The sequence below is a fragment of the Lolium rigidum genome, chromosome 5 (genome assembly GCF_022539505.1).
Source record: "Lolium rigidum isolate FL_2022 chromosome 5, APGP_CSIRO_Lrig_0.1, whole genome shotgun sequence".
Taxonomy (NCBI): Eukaryota; Viridiplantae; Streptophyta; class Magnoliopsida; order Poales; family Poaceae; genus Lolium; species Lolium rigidum.
The window spans coordinates 163494983-163513703 of NC_061512.1; the positions used below are offsets into that span (position 1 = coordinate 163494983).

An 18721-nucleotide genomic window follows, 5' to 3' on the forward strand; every position below is an offset into this window, starting at 1 on the left:
TAAGGAGAGGTTGCTACAGTAGTAAACAACTTCCAAGACACAAATATAAAACAAAGTACTGTAGCAAAATAACACATGGGTTATCTCCCAAGAAGTTCTTTCTTTATAGCCGTTAAGATGGGCACAGCAGTTTTAATGATGCACTCGCAAGAAATAGTATTTGAAGCAAAAGAGAGCATCAAGAGGCAAATTCAAAACACATTTAAGTCTAACATGCTTCCTATGCATAGGAATCTTTTAAATAAACAAGTTCATGAAGATCAAAGTAACAAGCATAGGAAGATAAAACAAGTGTAGCTTCAAAAATTTCAGCACATAGAGAGGCATTTTAGTAACATGAAAATTTCTACAACCATATTTTCCTCTCTCATAATAACTTTCAGTAGCAACATGAGCAAACTCAACAATATAACTATCACATAAAGCATTCTTATCATGAGTCTCATGCATAAAATTATTACTACTCCCAACATAAGCATAGTCATTCTTATTAATTATAGTGGGAGCAAATTCAACAAAGTAGCTATCATTATTATTCTCATCAAGTGTAGGAGGCATAGTATAATCACAACAAAATTTACTCTCCATAGTAGGTGGCACCAAAAGACCACTATCATTATAATCATCATAAATAGGAGGCAAAGTATCATCAAAGAAAATTTTCTCCTCAATGCTTGGGGGACTAAAAATAGCATGAAAACCAGCTTCCCCAAGCTTAGAACTTTCTATATTATTATCAACAATGGTGTTCAAAGCGTTCATACTAATATTACTACCAGCATGCAAATAAGATTCCATAGGTTTTTTAATTTTCGCATCAAACAATCCATGTTTTAAATCAGGAAATAGAATAAGAAGCTCATTGTTGTCCATTATGCCAAACTAGTGTAAACAAGAAACAAAAAGATGCAATTGCAGGATCTAAAGGAAATAGCTTCGAGCACAAACACAATGGCGCCAGAAAAGTACTGTTACATGGAACCGGAGTATGAGTGCCTTTTACCTTTCCTCCCCGGCAACGGCGCCAGAAAAGTGCTTGATGTCTACGGGTGCTTCTATTCTTGTAGACTTGTGTTGGGCCTCCAAGAGCAGAGGTTTGTAAAACAGCGAGCAAGTTTCCCTTAAGTGGATCACCCAAGGTTTATCGAACTCGGGGAGGAAGAGGTCAAAGATATCCCTCTCATGCAACCCTGCAACCACAAAGCAAGAAGTCTCTTGTGTCCCCAACACACCTAATAGGTGCACTAGTTCGGCGAAGAGATAGTGAAATACAGGTGGTATGAATAAGTAGTAGCAACGACACCGGAAAAGTGCTTTGCCCGGGACAAGTAACAAGCGGTAGTAACGCAGCGGTAGTAACACAGTAAAACAAGTAAACAAGCAGCGATAGCGATATTTAGGAACAAGGCCTAGGGATTAGACTTTCACTAGTGGACACTCTCAACATTGATCACATAACAGAATAGATAAATGCATACTCTACACTCTTGTTGGATGATGAACACATTGCGTAGGATTACACGAACCCTCAATGCCGGAGTTAACAAGCTCCACAATTCAATGTTCATATTTAAATAACCTTAGAGTGCAAGAAAGATCAACACGACTAAACCAAGTACTAACATAGCATGCACACTCGTCACCTTCACGCCACGTAGGAGGAATAGATCATATCAATACAATCATAATGATAATTAACTCCGCAATCTACAAGAGATCATGATCATAGCATATGCCAAGTACTAACACGGATGCACACACTGTCACCATTACACCGTGCAGGAGGAATAAAACTACTTTAATAACATTGCTAGAGTAGCACATAGATAAATTGTGATACAAAACACATTGCAATCATAAAGAGATATAAATAAGCACTTCACTACGCCATTCATAACGGTGAGTAAGTATTCTGTGAAATATAGCCTAAGAGACCCACACGGTGCACACACTTGTCACCTTTACACACGTGGGACAAGGAGTCTCCGGAGATCACATAAGTAAAACTCACTTGACTAGCACAATGACATCTAGATTACAAGCATCATCATATGAATCTCAATCATGTAAGGCAGCTCATGAGATTATTGTATTGAAGTACATAGGAGAGAGATGAACCACATAGCTACCGGTACAGCCCCGAGCCTCGATGGAGAACTACTCCCTCCTCATGGGAGCAGCAGCGGTGATGAAGATGGCGGTGGAGATGGCAGCGGTGTCGATGGAGAAGCCTTCCGGGGCACTTCCCCGCTCCGGCAGGGTGCCGGAACGAGACTCCCGTCCCCCGGATCTTGGCTTCGCGATGGCGGCGGCTCCGGAAGGTTTTCCGTATCGTGGTTTTTCGCATCGGGGGTTTCGCGACGGAGGCTTTAAGTAGGCGGAAGGGCGAGTCGGGCGCCGACGAGGGGCCCACACCACGGGCGGCGCGGGCCCCCCTTGGCCGCGCCGCCATGTGGTCCGGCCACCTCGTGGCCCCACTTCGTATGCTCTTCGGTCTTCCGGAAGGTTCGTGGCGAAATAGGCCCCCGGGTATTTGTTTCGTCCAATTCCGAGAATATTTCGTTACTAGGATTTCTGAAACCAAAAACAGCAGAAAACAAGAATCGGCACTTCGGCATCTTGTTAATAGGTTAGTTCCAGAAAATGCACGAATATGATATAAAGTGTGCATAAAACATGTAGGTATCATCAATAATATGGCATAGAACATAAGAAATTATCGATACGTCGGAGACGTATCACATCACGTGTGTGATTCGTCGCGCACGTCGTGTCGGAGGGCGTCTCAGAATCGATATCGTGCGGATTTCGGCGGGATCGTTGGAATCCTCATGGTACCGGTTTCGGGGTGTCACATTTCACTATCTCTTCGCCGAACTAGTGCACCTATTAGGTGTGTTGGGGACACAAGAGACTTCTTGCTTTGTGGTTGCAGGGTTGCATGAGAGGGATATCTTTGACCTCTTCCTCCCTGAGTTCGATAAACCTTGGGTGATCCACCTAAGGGAAACTTGTTGCTGTTCTACAAACCTCTGCTCTTGGAGGCCCAACACTGTCTACAAGAATAGAAGCACCCGTAGACATCAGGCGCCATCGACAAACTCGGCGAACTTGTCCGGCAGCCGCTTGATGGCGAGGGGGTCCTCGTCAATGCAGAGGATGAACTCGAAGGAGCTCGCCTCCTGCGAAGACGACGACGGCGACGACGAACGGTGGGTGATAGCCCCTGCCGCGGCCTCGACCGCCTCGTCGGCCAGCTAGACCGGGCATGGATTCCCTAGCGGGTTTGTGGGGTGGGAGGGGGGTGGGGGGCGGCGCTACAGTGGAGGTTCTGGTGGCTAGGGTTTGTGTGGAGGAGATGATGAGGCAGCCGAGCGCGCGCCCCTCTTTATATACGCCGGAGGTTGATGTGGGGCGTGGCACGCGTGGCATCGCCATAACTTCATTGGCGGAGGTTAGCGGCGGTCGCTCGGCAGGCGAGGCATCGCCACTAATGTAGCGCGGACTGCCAAAGCGATGCCTGACTCGCTTGAGAAGACGCATCGACATAGGTCGCGGCCGAGCGGGCCCGTGGGAGAAACGAGCGGACACCCGGTCCGACCTCGCAGCGTTTGCCGAGACTCATCCGAGCCACATATTTAGGCCGCGTTTACGTCTCCGCGGACTGACCGGTCACTATACGTCAGCCGCTGGGCTTAGATACACGCGTATTTTTCGATCGCGTGGTAGCAAAGCGGTCGCTCCGACGTTCGTTTGGGTTGCCCATTGGAGATGGCCTTTATCTACTTATCTAGTCAATCGTGACACAAGGTTTGCTGTCGACTCCTCTGCATGAATTCATTTTCTGCATCCCGTTTCCCGTGAAGCTAGAGCCATGTCCCGTGCGATCGTCGTCAACTCCTCGTAGCATGCAGAATAAGTCTTAGACGGTAGTCATCACGGACGCAAACGAAACAGTTTAGAAATCCGTCGGTGATAAAATAAATTATGTGCATGTGACCTTCCTCTAATGCTCATTGCCATTGGTTAATGGTCATCACAGTCGCGCGACTACATAAGATCCCTACACCCATCGCAGATCATAGGAATCGGAAATAATGGAAGCTCCAAGTACCATACCATGGCTTCTCTGCATCTCAGTCGCCACTTTCGTCTTCTACAAGGTCTGCTATTCAGGCCAAGACAGATCGCAGGGTAGCTCGACCAACTCGCGGCTGCCGCCGGGACCGACACCCATCCCTCTCCTCGGCAACATCTTCCACCTCCAAGGCGAGCTGCACCACGCCCTGGCAAGGCTCGCCGGAGTACACGGCCCCGTCTTCTCCTTGAAGCTCGGCGCCACCACCTGCGTCGTCGCCTCCTCCGCCGCGTGCGCCCGCGACGTCCTGCAGAGGCACGACCAGATCCTGTCGGCGCCTTCCGTCACCGACGCCGCGCGCGCGCTCGGCAACCACGAGCACTCCTTCATCTGGCTGCCGTCCACCAGCCCGCTCTGGAGGCGCCTCCGCGCCCTGTCCACCACCCACCTCTTCTCCCCGCACGGCCTCGAGGCCACGCGGGCCGTGCGGGAGGCCAAGGTGAGGGAGCTGGTCGGCTTCCTCCGCGGTCACGCCGGCGAGGCCGTGCACGTCGGCCGCGTCGTGCGGTCCGGGATGCTCAACCTCGTGTCCAACGTGCTGCTCTCCCAGGACGTGGCCGACCTGACCTCGGACGTCGGCCAGGTGCAGGAGCTGGAGACGATGATCAGGGACATCCTTGACGAGCTCACCAAGCCCAACCTGTCGGACCTCTTCCCGGCGCTCACCTCGCTGGACTTGCAGGGTCGCCGGCGGCGGACCGCCAAGCGTATCACCAGGTTCTTCGACTTCTTTGACCCGATAATCAAACGTCGTCTCAACGCTGGAGGCGAAAGGAAGGAGGATTTCCTAGATGTGCTGCTGCAGCTCCACTCCACGGATCAGCTCAGCATTCAGACAATCAAGTCCTTTCTTTTGGCATGTATGATCGGTCCCTGCATATTAACCCTTAGACCTTAGTATTCAGAAAAAAGTGGAGTAACTCTGAAGTCTGAACCTTATCCTCAACTAAAGATTTGCTATTTCATAATTTGCTCTTTGCGAGTCGACCAAGATTCACATGCACTAATTTATCCTGACTTCTTGAGTAAGGACTTCACCTGAGAAGGGACCAAAAAAATAAGAATAGATGTAGGACTAGATCATGTGATGAGCTATTCGTCCAATTGATAAGGTATCTCAATCAGAAACAACCAGGCCATGTTTCCCTATAAAAGATGACCCCCAAAATGGTTATGAGGCTTTGACTTCTCATTGAAGCCGCACTAGAGGATAAGCATACAGAGCTGACTAAGAAGATCTCAAGAAATTGTCTTACTAAAAGTTGAATTATTCAAAGGAATAATATAATAAACACATGGCACAGCTGGGTGCTAGAATAGTAGTCGTAGATAGAAGTTCCAATCACACTAACACACATATAGGGAAAACTGATCTTATTAAAATCTCTTGACACCGACACAAATATGAATTAACATGAAATATTTCGTGTGGCCAGGATCTCTTTGTGGCAGGGACAGATACCAACTCTCTAACGGTGGAATGGACGATGGCTGAGCTACTACGACAACCTGCGATCATGTCGAAAGTCCGCTCCGAGCTGGAGGAAGTCCTCGGTTCAAAGCAGCATCCCGACGAATCCGACATCAGCAGCCTGCCCTACCTCCACACCGTGGTTATGGAGACTATGCGCCATCACCCGCCAAGCCCGCTACTGATGCCGCGCAAGGCCATGGCAGAAGGCGCGGAGGTTGGCGGTTTCGCAGTGCCGAAGTGCGCCATGGTAATCATTAACCTATGGGCCATCATGCGCGACCCGGCGACATGGACGAATCCAGAGGAATTTGTGCCGGAAAGGTTCATTAAGGTGGACGTGGATTTCCGGGGCATGGACAGGTTCGAGTTCATGCCGTTCGGAGCAGGGAGAAGGGCGTGCCCTGGGATGCCGATGGCGACGAGATCTGTGATGTTGATCCTCGCGTCTTTGCTACATGCATTCGAGTGGAGGCTGCCCGAAGGAATGCGGCCATGCGATGTGGATATTAGGGACAGGTTTGGCACATCTTTAAACATGGTTACACCGCTTAAGGCTATCCCAGTGCCATTGTGGTAGTGATGCATCCATGTGGTTAAGTACGCAGCTCCGAGCAAAGTCAAATAGTGCTACATATATATCTATCTAGAGTGGTGTAAAGTGCTTATGCTATAGGTAAAATGAAAATTATAACAAATAAGCATATCCTTTGGAAATTCAGAATTGGCAACGGTCCTACAAAAGACAGGTAATCTGCCGTGTGCCCTTTGCTTTTGCCGGGATCAATCCCTTGGACACACGGCAAAGCACTCTTTACATATAGGCCGCCAAAACCCTGTCGGCAAAAGATAAATGTCTGGCGAACTGTGAAAAGACACACAGAAAACCAAAACACACGGAAAAATGCCCAAAAGAGCACACGACGACAAAAACCACACGGAAAAGATGGAAGACACGTGTACTATCCCGCCGCATCAAACAAAGTTGAAACCGCGCTACCATCAGCAAAAAGGTACACCGAAATTTGTTGCCACCGGAGCCCACTATCTAGTTTTGCCATGAGATTAAGAGCTGGCTCACACCAAACTACGTTCCTTGGCGATAGCATAAAATAAGCACACATAAATTGCTGACACTACCGTCCCAAACTTTTTTCGTTCCCTACATTTCCCCGCCATCTCTTTTCACCAGTTTTGGTTTTACTGCCCCCACTCCGCACCCAACCCACACCCACCCAATACAAATCTCTGCCCAGAGTCACTATGGTCGCTAGCCTACAATATCTACCATTTTCGGTGCTATTGGTATGAGATATTTGTGCCGAGCGACTAAAAATGGCTCACATCAAAGAATGTGACCTCTGCCGACAGCGGCGTAAATCCTGAAAGCAAAGGTTTGTGTAATTTTCTAAGAGCGTCACCAAATTTCGTGGCAAATGGCTGACAACGAATTCCATAGAAGAGCTTTGCCGATAGCCAGGCTACCCTCAGGACAATGGTTCAAACAATTTTTCGACAACATAAGAAGAGTTTATGGCAAAGGGCCTACATTCAGTTTTTTTCCGATGGTTTTTACATAGGCTCACTACAAACCTATGTGGTGGGTTCCACCTATAAGGGATGCCACATCGTCCCTCGTCCGTTTTCCACCTTTTATTTGCCGACAACTTAAGCTTCACTCTCGGCAAACCTTTGCCATGAGCCTCGATGGAATGATCTAGGCAAATCCCCGTTTAGGGAAGGTGCTTTGCCGGTAGGATTTGTCGTGGTCCTGTTCATGGCAAACAATTTGCCGGGTGGAATTGGGGCTTTGTCGTGTGTTTCCTGTAGTGCTTGTCTTACTGAATGGTGGCTTCATTTAATTGCTCATACAACGGTGTGGACATGAACGTTTAGAACATATAATTATGAAAAGAGAACTTCCACATGTCAATATTGTATAATTTTAGGAGAAACTGGTATTAGAAAGTATTATGACAAATTTGACACAAATATACAATTTCATAACTCATCCACCTTAGTCGGGTTATTGTGATTTTATTCTTCAAATTACCAAATAGATCTTTGTGGATTCATAGCTCAGATACATGAAACTTCAAGATCATGTCCCTATCTTGATTGGTTGATTGATTCTCCGATCTTTTTAAAGCAATTATATGTCATTCTCCAATTTGGATATGCCCATCAACTACATATGTCATTAAGCAACTTCGTGTACCAAATAAATACTTCATTAAACACGTTACAAGGTTCACTTCCGATTTTCCGTTTTTGAGACAAAGTTTTTTATTTGATTCCTTCGTTGTATCAAGGCACAACAACAACATCAACAAAAATTGCTAGCGCATGTTCACATGGGATTAAACAACCGTCTACAATTATTCTGTGATCCTGCAAATATGTTTATGTATACATTTGTCATTGAACTAATCTTCTATCCTGATTTTTTCATATCATAGTTGTAGAAATACATATCTAGCGCATGTTACATCATAGGAAAGTTACATAAAAATTTCAAACACTTGATGTTCTTCAACTAGACAATGGGGAAAGGGTCCAAAGGTAAAACCTCCGCCATCCAACTAGAGAAGCTTGCTTTGGTACATCCTTCTTCACCTTGAATTACAAAATGTATCCGTGAAAATTGTCAACCATCTTAAAATAAATGTCGCGGCCCAGGTCATACATCCAAGAGGCTAGAAACATGTTGGTCTATACGTTTTCTCTTCTTCTTTGAGTCTTGATGATCGTGAATTCCGCGTTTATATAGCTGATCATCCTTAATTAAACAATTTCTATTGCATAATCTGTTCACTTTAGGCGACCGACTTGCACATGAGAAAACGACAACCACAAGTGACCGCATAATCCAACATGACAACAGTTGAGAAGGGACACAATAGAATAAAAGTATGACCAGATTATGGGATGAGTTCTTCACCCTATTGGTGAGGTGTCTCAATCATATGCCACCGGTCCATGTCTTTCGATAAATTTATATTGTTTACTTGTAATTAATGGAAAGTTACGTACATGTTTAGTCAAAATCCTGCAATCTATCCTAATATATAAAGGTACCAGAAGTAGCTAAAATAGACTAGACGCATAATGATTGAGTTTTCAGGATGGTCCGACGCCCGTGGCAGGGACTCTGGAGGCGTTGTACAACTTATGTGTATGTACACCTCGGCTAGGATAGATGCCGTTAATCATGCCCAGCAGATGTAGCCGTTGCTCGCTTAACTGCCTTAGCAAATCTCAGTGTCGATTATGCCCCTCCGACAATAACATATATCATGCATTGGCTTCTGATGGATCCGCGCTATGAGACATAAGTACAAGGCTGACAAAGAAGATCTGAAAATTGTCTTACGTGAAAAAATAAATTATTCAGAGGAACACCTAAAGATGAGAATATAACACAACAAATAGATGGCATAGCAAGTTGCTAGAATTGTAGTTGATACAAGTTTAAACTGCTTCAAAAGAGTATAAGCCAATGCGATTTCTTGGCAGTCGACACAATCAGAACTAACATGAAACATTTGGTGTGTTTATGATCTCTTTGGTTTTTTCAATAAAGGATCTCTTTATGGAAGGGACAGACACAAACTTCTATCGGTGGATTGGATGATGGCCGATTTACTACGATTGGACCACGACGAATACCATGGTTACTGAGACGACTATGCGTCATCACCCGCCAAGCCCACTACTGATGCCATGCGAAGTTACTAGCAGCCAGGTTGGGGGTTTCATGGTGCCCTAGGCACCATGGTGATCGTAAATCTACGGGCCATCATGCATGACCCGGCGACGTGGACGCAACCCAATGAATCTGTGCCGGAAAGGTTCATTCGGTTTACATGGATTTCCAGGGAATGCACATGATTGATTTTATGCCATTTAGAAGTTAGAACTGAGAGAAGGGCCGTCCCAGAATCCTTGTGTCAATGTTGGATGCATGTGAATATATAAAGTTTGCCCGAAGGGATGCAGCTAGCTGTGCGATGTGGATGCTAGAGACAGATTTGACACATCTGTAAACATGGTTACACCACTGAAACTTCTGCCAGTTCCATTGTGCTCCGAGCAAAGTAAAATTGTTCCATTGTGGATGTCATGTTACAGCTGAAATGAAAATTATGACAAAAATGCATATTGTTCGGCAGTCCAAACTGGGGAACGCCACAAATTTCTTTTAGGGGTATTGTTTATTTTTCATCAGACTACCTTTTTGCGAAAGCGTCTCTTCATTCGTGTTTCTGTGGGTAGAGAAGTTTAAGACGATTCTGGCGAGGACTAAGCCGAAAAGGTCTGTCCCATAGACTAGTACTATGAAGCATCCACTGGCTACCGCAGCGGTGGGCTCTAATACAAGCCCGGCCTTATTTGTAAGTTTTGAGATTTCGGTGGAAGAGACAAGCTGTTAGGTTTGAAATGCCAACGTCTTTCCTGTAGCCTCTCATTCCCACTTGCTTCCACAAAGAACAGATAGAAGAAAAATTGGTTGATTTTGCTGATGGAGCTTTGACGCAGCGTCGTGGATCCAAAAAAAAAAAAAAACATGTTGGTGTACAAACTGATTGACACAATGACGAAGTATATAAAGTTGCTTGGGTATCCTGGGTGCAACTGCTCAGTTGGTGGGATATTTATGTACTAAACATTTATGCACGTTAAACTGCTTTAGAGACAAGAAGGCAACTTTTAAGGCCATGCTTCCACATAAAATCCTACACAAATTTGATTTCGGCTGAATCGAAACAAAGTTTGCTTGGTAGTACAATCGCATCAATATTTCTTTACTACCTAACTCCTCTTGTCGTCCCGCTGGGAACAATCAATTTCATCAACAAAATCGAGATGGCCTTTCTTTGGTCTGCCAAGAAAACCACTACCGAGGCGAAATGCAAGGTTAACTGAGAAACAGTGTGCCGCCCTAAGAAGCTCAGGGGGCTTGGGGTAATGAACTTGGACAAGTTTGTGACGGCTCTTCGCCTCCGATGTCTTTGGCTTCAATGGAAGGACTCAACAAATAATTTGGAGGGCCACGGTAACCCATGTTCCGAGGAAGACACGAACATCTTTTACGCCGCCACTTCCATCACCATTGGAAACAAGTGCAAGACGGCTTTTTGGGAGGCCCCTTGGCTTAATGGTAGAAAACCTAAAGAAATTGCACCCCTCATCTTCACAATCTCCCAAAAAAATATTGGATGGTCAATCAAGCTTTGCGCCTTAGCCCTTGGGTGGGAAAAATCAAGATGGGAGAAAAAAAATCATGCAACATTGTCACAATTCGTCGACCTTTGGGTTCAAGTACAAGATGTGCAACTTCGGGATGAGGTTCAAGATGAGATTATGTGGAAGCTCATGGCAAGTGGACAATACTCAGCCAAGTCGTCCTATGAGGTGCAATTCCTTGGTTCCATCACCTCCATGCTACACAAAACCATCTCGAAAGCTTGGGCCACCCCGAAGGCCAAAATCTTCGCATGGCTTCTAACCCAAAACCGAATCTGGATCGCAGATCACCTCCAAAAGAGGGGTTGGCAAAATTGAGGGTTATGCCCCTTTCCAAACAAACGACGGAATTTGTTTGCCATTTTTTGTCAATTGCCGCTACACCATCCGTCTTTGGAGATCCATTCGCGATTGGTTGGCCATCCCCAACATACACCCAACCCAATGGGTGGGTCTCTCCATAAAGCATTGGTGGAGTATCATGACGGGCAGCTCTACGCCAAACCGCAAAACCATCGCCATCCTCACGCTACTAGTCAATTAACCGAAGAAGGAATGTGGCAACATATTCTATATAATAAGTATTTAAAAAACAAAACATTGGCATAGGTTGAAGCTAGGCCTACGGACTCAGCCTTTTTGGAAAGGGCTATGAGAGTTAAAGATGATTTTTTAGTAGAGATCAGTATAAGGTGGAAAATGGTTCAACTGTTCGTTTTTGGGAAGACGTATGGTTGGGACAGACCCCGCTTGCGCAGCAGTATCCATCGTTATATAACATAGTTCAGCATAAGGATGTGTTGGTTGCAACTGTTCTTGCTCAATCACCTCTTAACATTTGTTTTAGGAGAGGTTTTAACGATCACAAGTGGAATCAATGGTTACACTTGTGTCAGCGGTTAGCATGGTTAATCTTTCTAATGAGCCGGATAGATTTGTAAGGAATCTTACTGATTCAGGAGTGTTTACGGTTAAATCTTTCTACCTTGACCTGATGAATGGTCATATTAGATTACTCCGTAATTACTTGTGGAAGTTGAAAATTCCTCTTAGAATTAAAATTTTCATATGGTTCCTTAGTAACAAAGTGCTTTTGACTAAGGATAATCTTGCTAAAATAAATTGGAATGGATGTCAAAATGTTCTTTTTGTGATTCCAATGAAACGGTTGAACACTTATTTCTTGCTTGTTCTTTTGCTCAAATTGTTTGGCGTATGAATTTTTGGTCTTATAATATTCCTCCCCCAACAAACATTACTAATATGATCGGTAATTGGTTAAATGGGGTTTCAAAAAGTGAAAAGGCTAGGATTCGTATTGGCGTCTCCGCTTTATATTGGTCAATTTGGACAAGCAGAAATGATATTGTGTTTAACAAACAAAAGGATACCAATTTTTTGCAGGTTATTCGGCGAGCTACGCACTGGATCCAGCTTTGGGCTTTTCTTCTTCCAGAGAATCAGCGGAAGGTTATGGCTACTGGATGCAACCGGCTAACGGTTGCATAGGACTTTTATTTCCAGACTTCTTGGTGGCGGCATACTAGGAGAATAGCAAATGTTTAGCTTTCTTCTGTTGTTCATCTTTCTTTAGTTGATGTTTGTATCGACTTTAGTTGATACATGACTGTAATAATTGAATGATCTACTCGTACTTTTTAATAATTGAAATAGTCGTGTGCATCAATTGATGCAGAGGCTGGGGCGCCGCCCCCTTATTAAAAAGTTAATTGGGAGAATTGGAATGAACGCAATGCTCGGGTCTTCCATAACAAGCTTGCGCGAGCCTCATTTAGTCATCCTTGATACGGTTAAGAAGGAAGCTAGGTTATAGGTTCGTGCGGACGCAAAACGCTTGAGTAAAATAATGTCGGGAGAGTAATCGCTTGTATTTTATTTTAACGGTTTTTCGTTTCTGGTTTGGACTATCTTGTCAAAAACTTCCTCTTAATTAATGGATTGAGGCCGGTTTCAAAAATATATATTCTATTTACTTCGATTCAAGGTTTTGCTTGCATGTCAAAAGAATTTGCTTCTGACATTCTTCCACGAATAGGAAAAAGTTTTTGTTGTAACGAAACTGGTCCTGGAAGCATACAATGCGTAGGTACCTTATGCATCAGTAAAGAAGATAGGAAGCATAAAGCATGTACGCTTCCTGCTTACCATCGCAATCCAGCCTCCGTTTTTCCCTGCTACATGCTTCATCCACCGTGTTCGTCACTTCGTCAGCAGACCAGTTGCAAAGAGGCGTGGCGGCGTCGATGTCGTCGAGGGGCTGCCGAGTGCGCACCTGTCTAGCCGCTCCTCTCCCCTGTGTGTGCTCCCGACAGCTGCCGACCTATAGATGGGCGATAGCAAGATGGAGCCGCGCGCTCCGGCGACGCGGAACGGGGACTGCTGGTTGACTGTCGATACTGGACGGCGGTTTATATTCAACCGTTTACGGACCAGAGTAGCGTCGGCTTTTATCGTTGCTTTAGTTTTAATATAAACTTTTGAACTGATATGTGTATCATAGTTATGCAGAGTTTGCGCATGATTGTTAAGGGTGTGTTTGGTAGGCTGGTTGGACACAGAAATTTTCATCCCAACCTAGACTTTTTGAAATTTTGTTGTTTGGTAGGTCAGGTCGGTTCAAGTGGGCACTGCCAACCACGTGCGAATAAGGGCTCTCAGCTAAGCCGGCTTGCGAAGCTCAAATCGAGTTTCACAACTCGACGAGGCTGACCACACTCTCTCGTCTGGCCATCTTCCTCCCACGCTCTAGTCTTCTCCTCTCCCGTCGGCCGAGCGGGAGCAAGGACCACGCTTGTGCCTCCCTCCAGTACGTCCTCTTGTCCCATCGGCCGAGCATGAGCAGGACCAAGGACCGCCTCCCTGCTCCGCCAACCGCTGCCAGGACGCGCTGGATCGATGCGCCTGAATCCACACAGGGCCTCCCACGGCCGCCTCCATGCGCCGCCAACAGTTGTCAACCGCCGCTAGGACGAGCTGGACCGACACGCCGCCTCCCACGGCTGCCACGACGCGCCTAAATCTTCGAGCCACCTCCCACGACCCCCACGTGCTGCTCCAAGAGCTCACGCAGGGGCCCTTTGGCCCACCACCGACGACGAGACGCACCGGCACCTGCCGCGTTGCTCAACAACCGCCGTCGCCGCCCCACAACCCGCCACCGCCGGCCAAGATGCTCCCAGCAGTGTTGTGTATATAAGGACTTGATTTTTTTATTGTTTTATTTAGGGGCTTTGTGTAAAAGTTTGGACCTCTTATTTCTTAGTTTTTGGGCCAATCTCACCTATGAGGCTACCAAACAGAGTACCAGTTGAGCTTCTCTCAACACATACGAGCCAACAAATACACCACAAAATCTCGGATCAGCTTGTATGAGATGAGATATGAGATATCTCAAGTGGGGAAGTGAATTCCAAATGACTCGGGCTACCAAACACACCTTAGAACCCTTTAAATAATAAAACACCCTTTATCGAAAAAAAGATTTTGGATTATTGTTTCATGAGCGTCCATTTTAACATGCATGATAAACATTTCTCCATCTCCACCCATGTTGGCACCATTGGGGTGCAACAATCAAAGCCTAGGAAAGATCCTTGTTCCTAAGTGCATCAATCACTGTAGAGCCCTGGGGATAATCTTCTTTTGAGAATAAAAACCATTGCACAAACCTTCAACTACAATGTTGTCGCTTTCCTGAAACAAAGTATTGTTTTTTTGTCTGGACGCTCTGGTGAAAGACATCGGTTCTCCTGGGTGAACTCCCAACGTATTTCCTGTAGCCTCTTATTCCCAATTGTTTCAACGAACACCGAATAGCTGCCATACAACTTTTTGGTTTTGGGGGAAGTCTCGATGATGCAAATAAATACGTGTTGCTATATGACCTACTCCGTATATCATATCGGAGGAAATGCCAAAGATATAAAAATGTTTTGGCTCCCTTATATATAGTACCAATTTCATGCAGCTGGCTGGTTGGTGGAATATTTCTATATTGCATATATACACATCAGACTGCTTTATAGACAAAGATATTTGTCCTCCTCATAGCAACAATTAGCAAAACTAGATGATACCCCGCGCGTTGCGGCGGGATATCTTTAGCGATTTATAGATTAAAAATTCATATTTTTTTTAGGTTTATGAAAATTTTGATTCAATGCATCGCATTTCATTATTTCAAAGTCGGTAAAAAGTTTATCAACCTGAAACGATAGTAAGCAATTAAAGGAGGATGACGTGCTGTCTACATCCATGGATTGGAATTTTAAACTGATGTGAATGGCACAGAGGATGTCATCGTAGTGAATAAGTAACGAAGTGGCATCGAAGCAGGGTCCAGGAATCTGCGAGCAGAGAAATAATCAATGGTTCTACTCTTAAAAAGATCCTTCGTCAAAGAGAAGATTGAAGATAATAGAAGAAAGCTTACACGTGCTGCAAACAATAGATATAAGCAAACATAATGTGTACTTTTTCGTTTTCTGATCAGCAAAGTAGCTTACATTGCAAATTTGAGCCCCTTGGGAAATTAAGCCTACATAATACAGTAGACATGATGCAAAGCATAAGCATGTCTTCAATCTCTTCTTCTTTGTCCTGGTAAGAAAGCTTGGGTGAGCCAGGTGCAAGCAGGCCTAGGGTCATGGAAATTTTGTACAGTAAAACAGAGCAACTATAAATATGCAAAATTAACAACAGAGTAAAAGAAAAGTCAGGCGAAATGCAGTTCTGCTTTATTAAGTGAGTAAGCAGATGCACCTCACATCTTGATGTCTACAAAATGCCATAAGGGAAGAAAGATTTGAGTCAGATATATTTGCATGCTCAAAAATAAGTCTGTTTGAATCACATCCACTTCACATGGTATAAATAAGCCTCTATAGATTTCTTAAGAAATCCCAAGAAACCATGAAGAAATCCCAAGAAATCAGGAGGGTCTGAGGTAGTAGCAACCAAAATCTTGCAGATGTAGAACTTCGAGCGGAAATCCAGAGGGACTGAGGTAGGAGCAGACAGAATCCGGAGCCGAAGATCAACCTGCAGATTGGGAAGGTGTATTGAGAGATTTAGGGATTGCAAAAAAACGAAGGGGAAAGTAGGATGGGGAGGCGGTGAGGCCGCTAGGCGTGGTGGCCGCGCAAGGAGGCCGATAGGACGTGCTTTTTAAGCTAGAGAAAACGGCGGCGGCGGAGTAACTCCATTGAGCAGTTTTTACTCCTTACATGCTCCGATTTATTAGGTTCAATGGTGAGATTTATCAGGCAGTCTCGGTGAGGAGGTGAGGCGTCGGGCATAGCGGAGGAAGACGAACATAGGATTTGTTTTTTTTTGTATGACGAACGAACTTGGAGGATGTGGAGCGGTATTAAGCGGGCCAACGTAGCCCAGGCCATGTCATATCGAAGCGGGCCAATTCCGATCCATCCGTTCAGCCTTTGTTGGTGGAGGATCTGTTACAGCCACTACGGTCGTAAGCCAGGGAAGCGTGGCGTGAGTCGTGGGAGGATTGTTAATCAGGTGACGTGGCTCGCTGTGAGACCAGCAAAATGGGGCCATCTATTAAGAAAGAGAAGATATCGTGTGTCAGCTACTTTGCTAAGCCATTTAGTATCTTTACTATTGAGGCTCTGTTTGTGATGGTTCATCCACAGCACTTTTGCAGAAAATCCTGCAGGGAGTACAAATTATTAATACTAGGATAATGATTCAGTTGGAATAAGAAAAATCTTTGTTGGTTCGCTGTGGACTCAAATAAGCACCAAAAGAAAATAATCTAATACAAGCATGCATGTTAAACTAATATCCGCGAAGGACTTAAGCCCCAAACATTGAGTAAAAAAATATTGCATCCGTTCTAAAATAAAGCCATTTCGAATGGAGGTAATAAAAAATACATACATGCGCACTCTAGAAAAGAACAACTGCATCTACAAAAGGTATCTATAATAACTAAATAGGAGCAACCCACTAAATGATTTCTCTTGACATGCAAGGTGTCCACATCAGCAGCCTGCCACCTCACAAAAACTTTCCATCTCCTTCCGCCACCTCAGCCAAAAACAATTCTATTTAGCTTTTTTTGGTTTTTTCTGTTGAGAAGTTCAGCTTATTTGGTGATGCTCACCGATTTTTTTTTTGCCCAAAGTGTTCCACGATGCTCATTAAGTGGCAGGAAACGGCCGGCACACATGACATTAATATTTCTTCTCGATTGAATATCTACCGCCACGGACTACAGTCACCCTTCATCTTCTCTGTATGAACTACCTAAGAGTCTAAGAGATCAAACGACGGCGTACTCTCTTCCTCTCCCCACTATCCCTGAAAATAACTGCACATGAGCAACCCGAGAAGTTCATGCAGATATTGCAAAATTTGGAAGGAACAACAGTCGTATTTCAAGCAAATGTGTCGAATTCCAGGTTATGTTGTTCACTGACTGAGGGTATTTTCATTTCCTTGATGTAGCCGCTAATGCTCTTCAGTCTTCACTGCATGGCACCGCGAACGAATACTGATCACTGAAACCTCCAGAATCTTTGTCTTCACTACAATCTTAAGCTACCAGAGATCCAGCAAAATTCGTGCCCTCAAAACCTCCAAGGTAAAATTAGTTCTCTGATTTCATTACAAAGCTTCTCTTAAATCTTATTTGTGCTAATTCTTATCTCCCGATCTGCCTCTTAACTTCTTGCCACTCTTGGCAACCTACACATTCGTTTTGCTTTGCAAGGTCCTTGATAAGATTACCATATGTGAATTGACAAGATCCTATCTGTATTGGGCTCTCTGTTCGTCGAATCGTAAATGAGGCTCACAGTTTCAATCCAATGTTGTCTGACGGCCTGTAATCCGTATGGCAACGTCAGTTTGGAGCTGCTCTTCGACCATCGTATCTGCCCACTTTGCTTGGTACAACCATACCGATTAATATTGTGCCTCTATCCTTTGTTGGATTTTTATTACTAGCGTTGTTAGCTGAAGAACTCTCAACACTACAGGAATGGGCCTAGACGCCGACGGCCAAACCCTACGCCGAGGGCATTTTATCGGGGCCGTCGGCGTACGGCCTCGCCAGGGCAGCGCCGGAAGCCGACCGTCGGCGTCTAGGTACCGTCGGCGTATAGGCTCCTACGCCGAGGGCCGCCGTCGGCGTCTACCCGGCCCTCGGCGTAGAGGTCTCCATCACCTCCCCTCGCACCCGCACCGTCACCGCCCTCTCACGGCGTCAGACAGACGCCGAGGGCTACCCTCGGCATAGGGCATGGCCACCCTATGCCGACGGCCACCCTCGGCATATAGATTTTTTTTTTATTTTTTCCTTTTTTCTCTCTCTCATATTACTTTATATTATGTTTCTATTATTTATTTACTAGTATGCATTATGTAAAAAATGGTTCTATTTTTTAAGAATTCCCTAACCCTAACTCTAACCCTAACCCTAACTCTAACCCTAACCCTAACTCTAGCCCTAACCCTAACCCTAACCCTAGGGTTTCCACATACATTGCTAACGCTAACTCTAACCCTAACTCTAACTCTAACCCTAACCCTAGGGTTTCCACATACATTGCTAACCCTAACTATAACCCTAACCCTTACCCTAGGGGTAGATCTGCGGGGTCCCGCCCTAGGATCTGTATGTGGAAACTCCCGCCACGGCTCAAACGGAGCCTATTTTATGGTAAAGTATGCCCAACCTATGGTTTACATGTACATATGTCCTAAACAAAGAAAACAAGTAAAAAAGTCCATTGGTAAACCCTCGCACGGAGAAAGCTATGCAGTCATAGGGGTAGACCGCGCGGTCAACAGAACTAGGGTTTCTTCGGAAATCGAGC

General features: G+C 45.2%; 1 protein-coding gene and 1 long non-coding RNA gene across 2 annotated transcripts in view; both read left to right on the plus strand.

The window, feature by feature from the left end:
• The first annotated feature begins 4039 nt into the window (after window positions 1–4039).
• LOC124657956 (cytochrome P450 76M5-like) lies at window positions 4040–6189 on the plus strand. Its single transcript, XM_047196417.1, has 2 exons — window positions 4040–4994; window positions 5575–6189. The coding sequence occupies exons 1-2, from the start codon at window positions 4098–4100 to the stop codon at window positions 6187–6189; spliced, it is 1512 nt and encodes a 503-aa protein (XP_047052373.1). The 5' UTR covers window positions 4040–4097.
• Window positions 6190–17285: 11096 nt separating this feature from the next.
• LOC124651440 overlaps window positions 17286–18721 on the plus strand; it is an 8081-nt gene continuing 6645 nt past the window's right edge. Inside the window, exon 1 of the long non-coding RNA XR_006987406.1 lies at window positions 17286–17792. This is a non-coding gene — a long non-coding RNA (uncharacterized LOC124651440). The remainder of the gene's footprint in view (window positions 17793–18721) is intronic.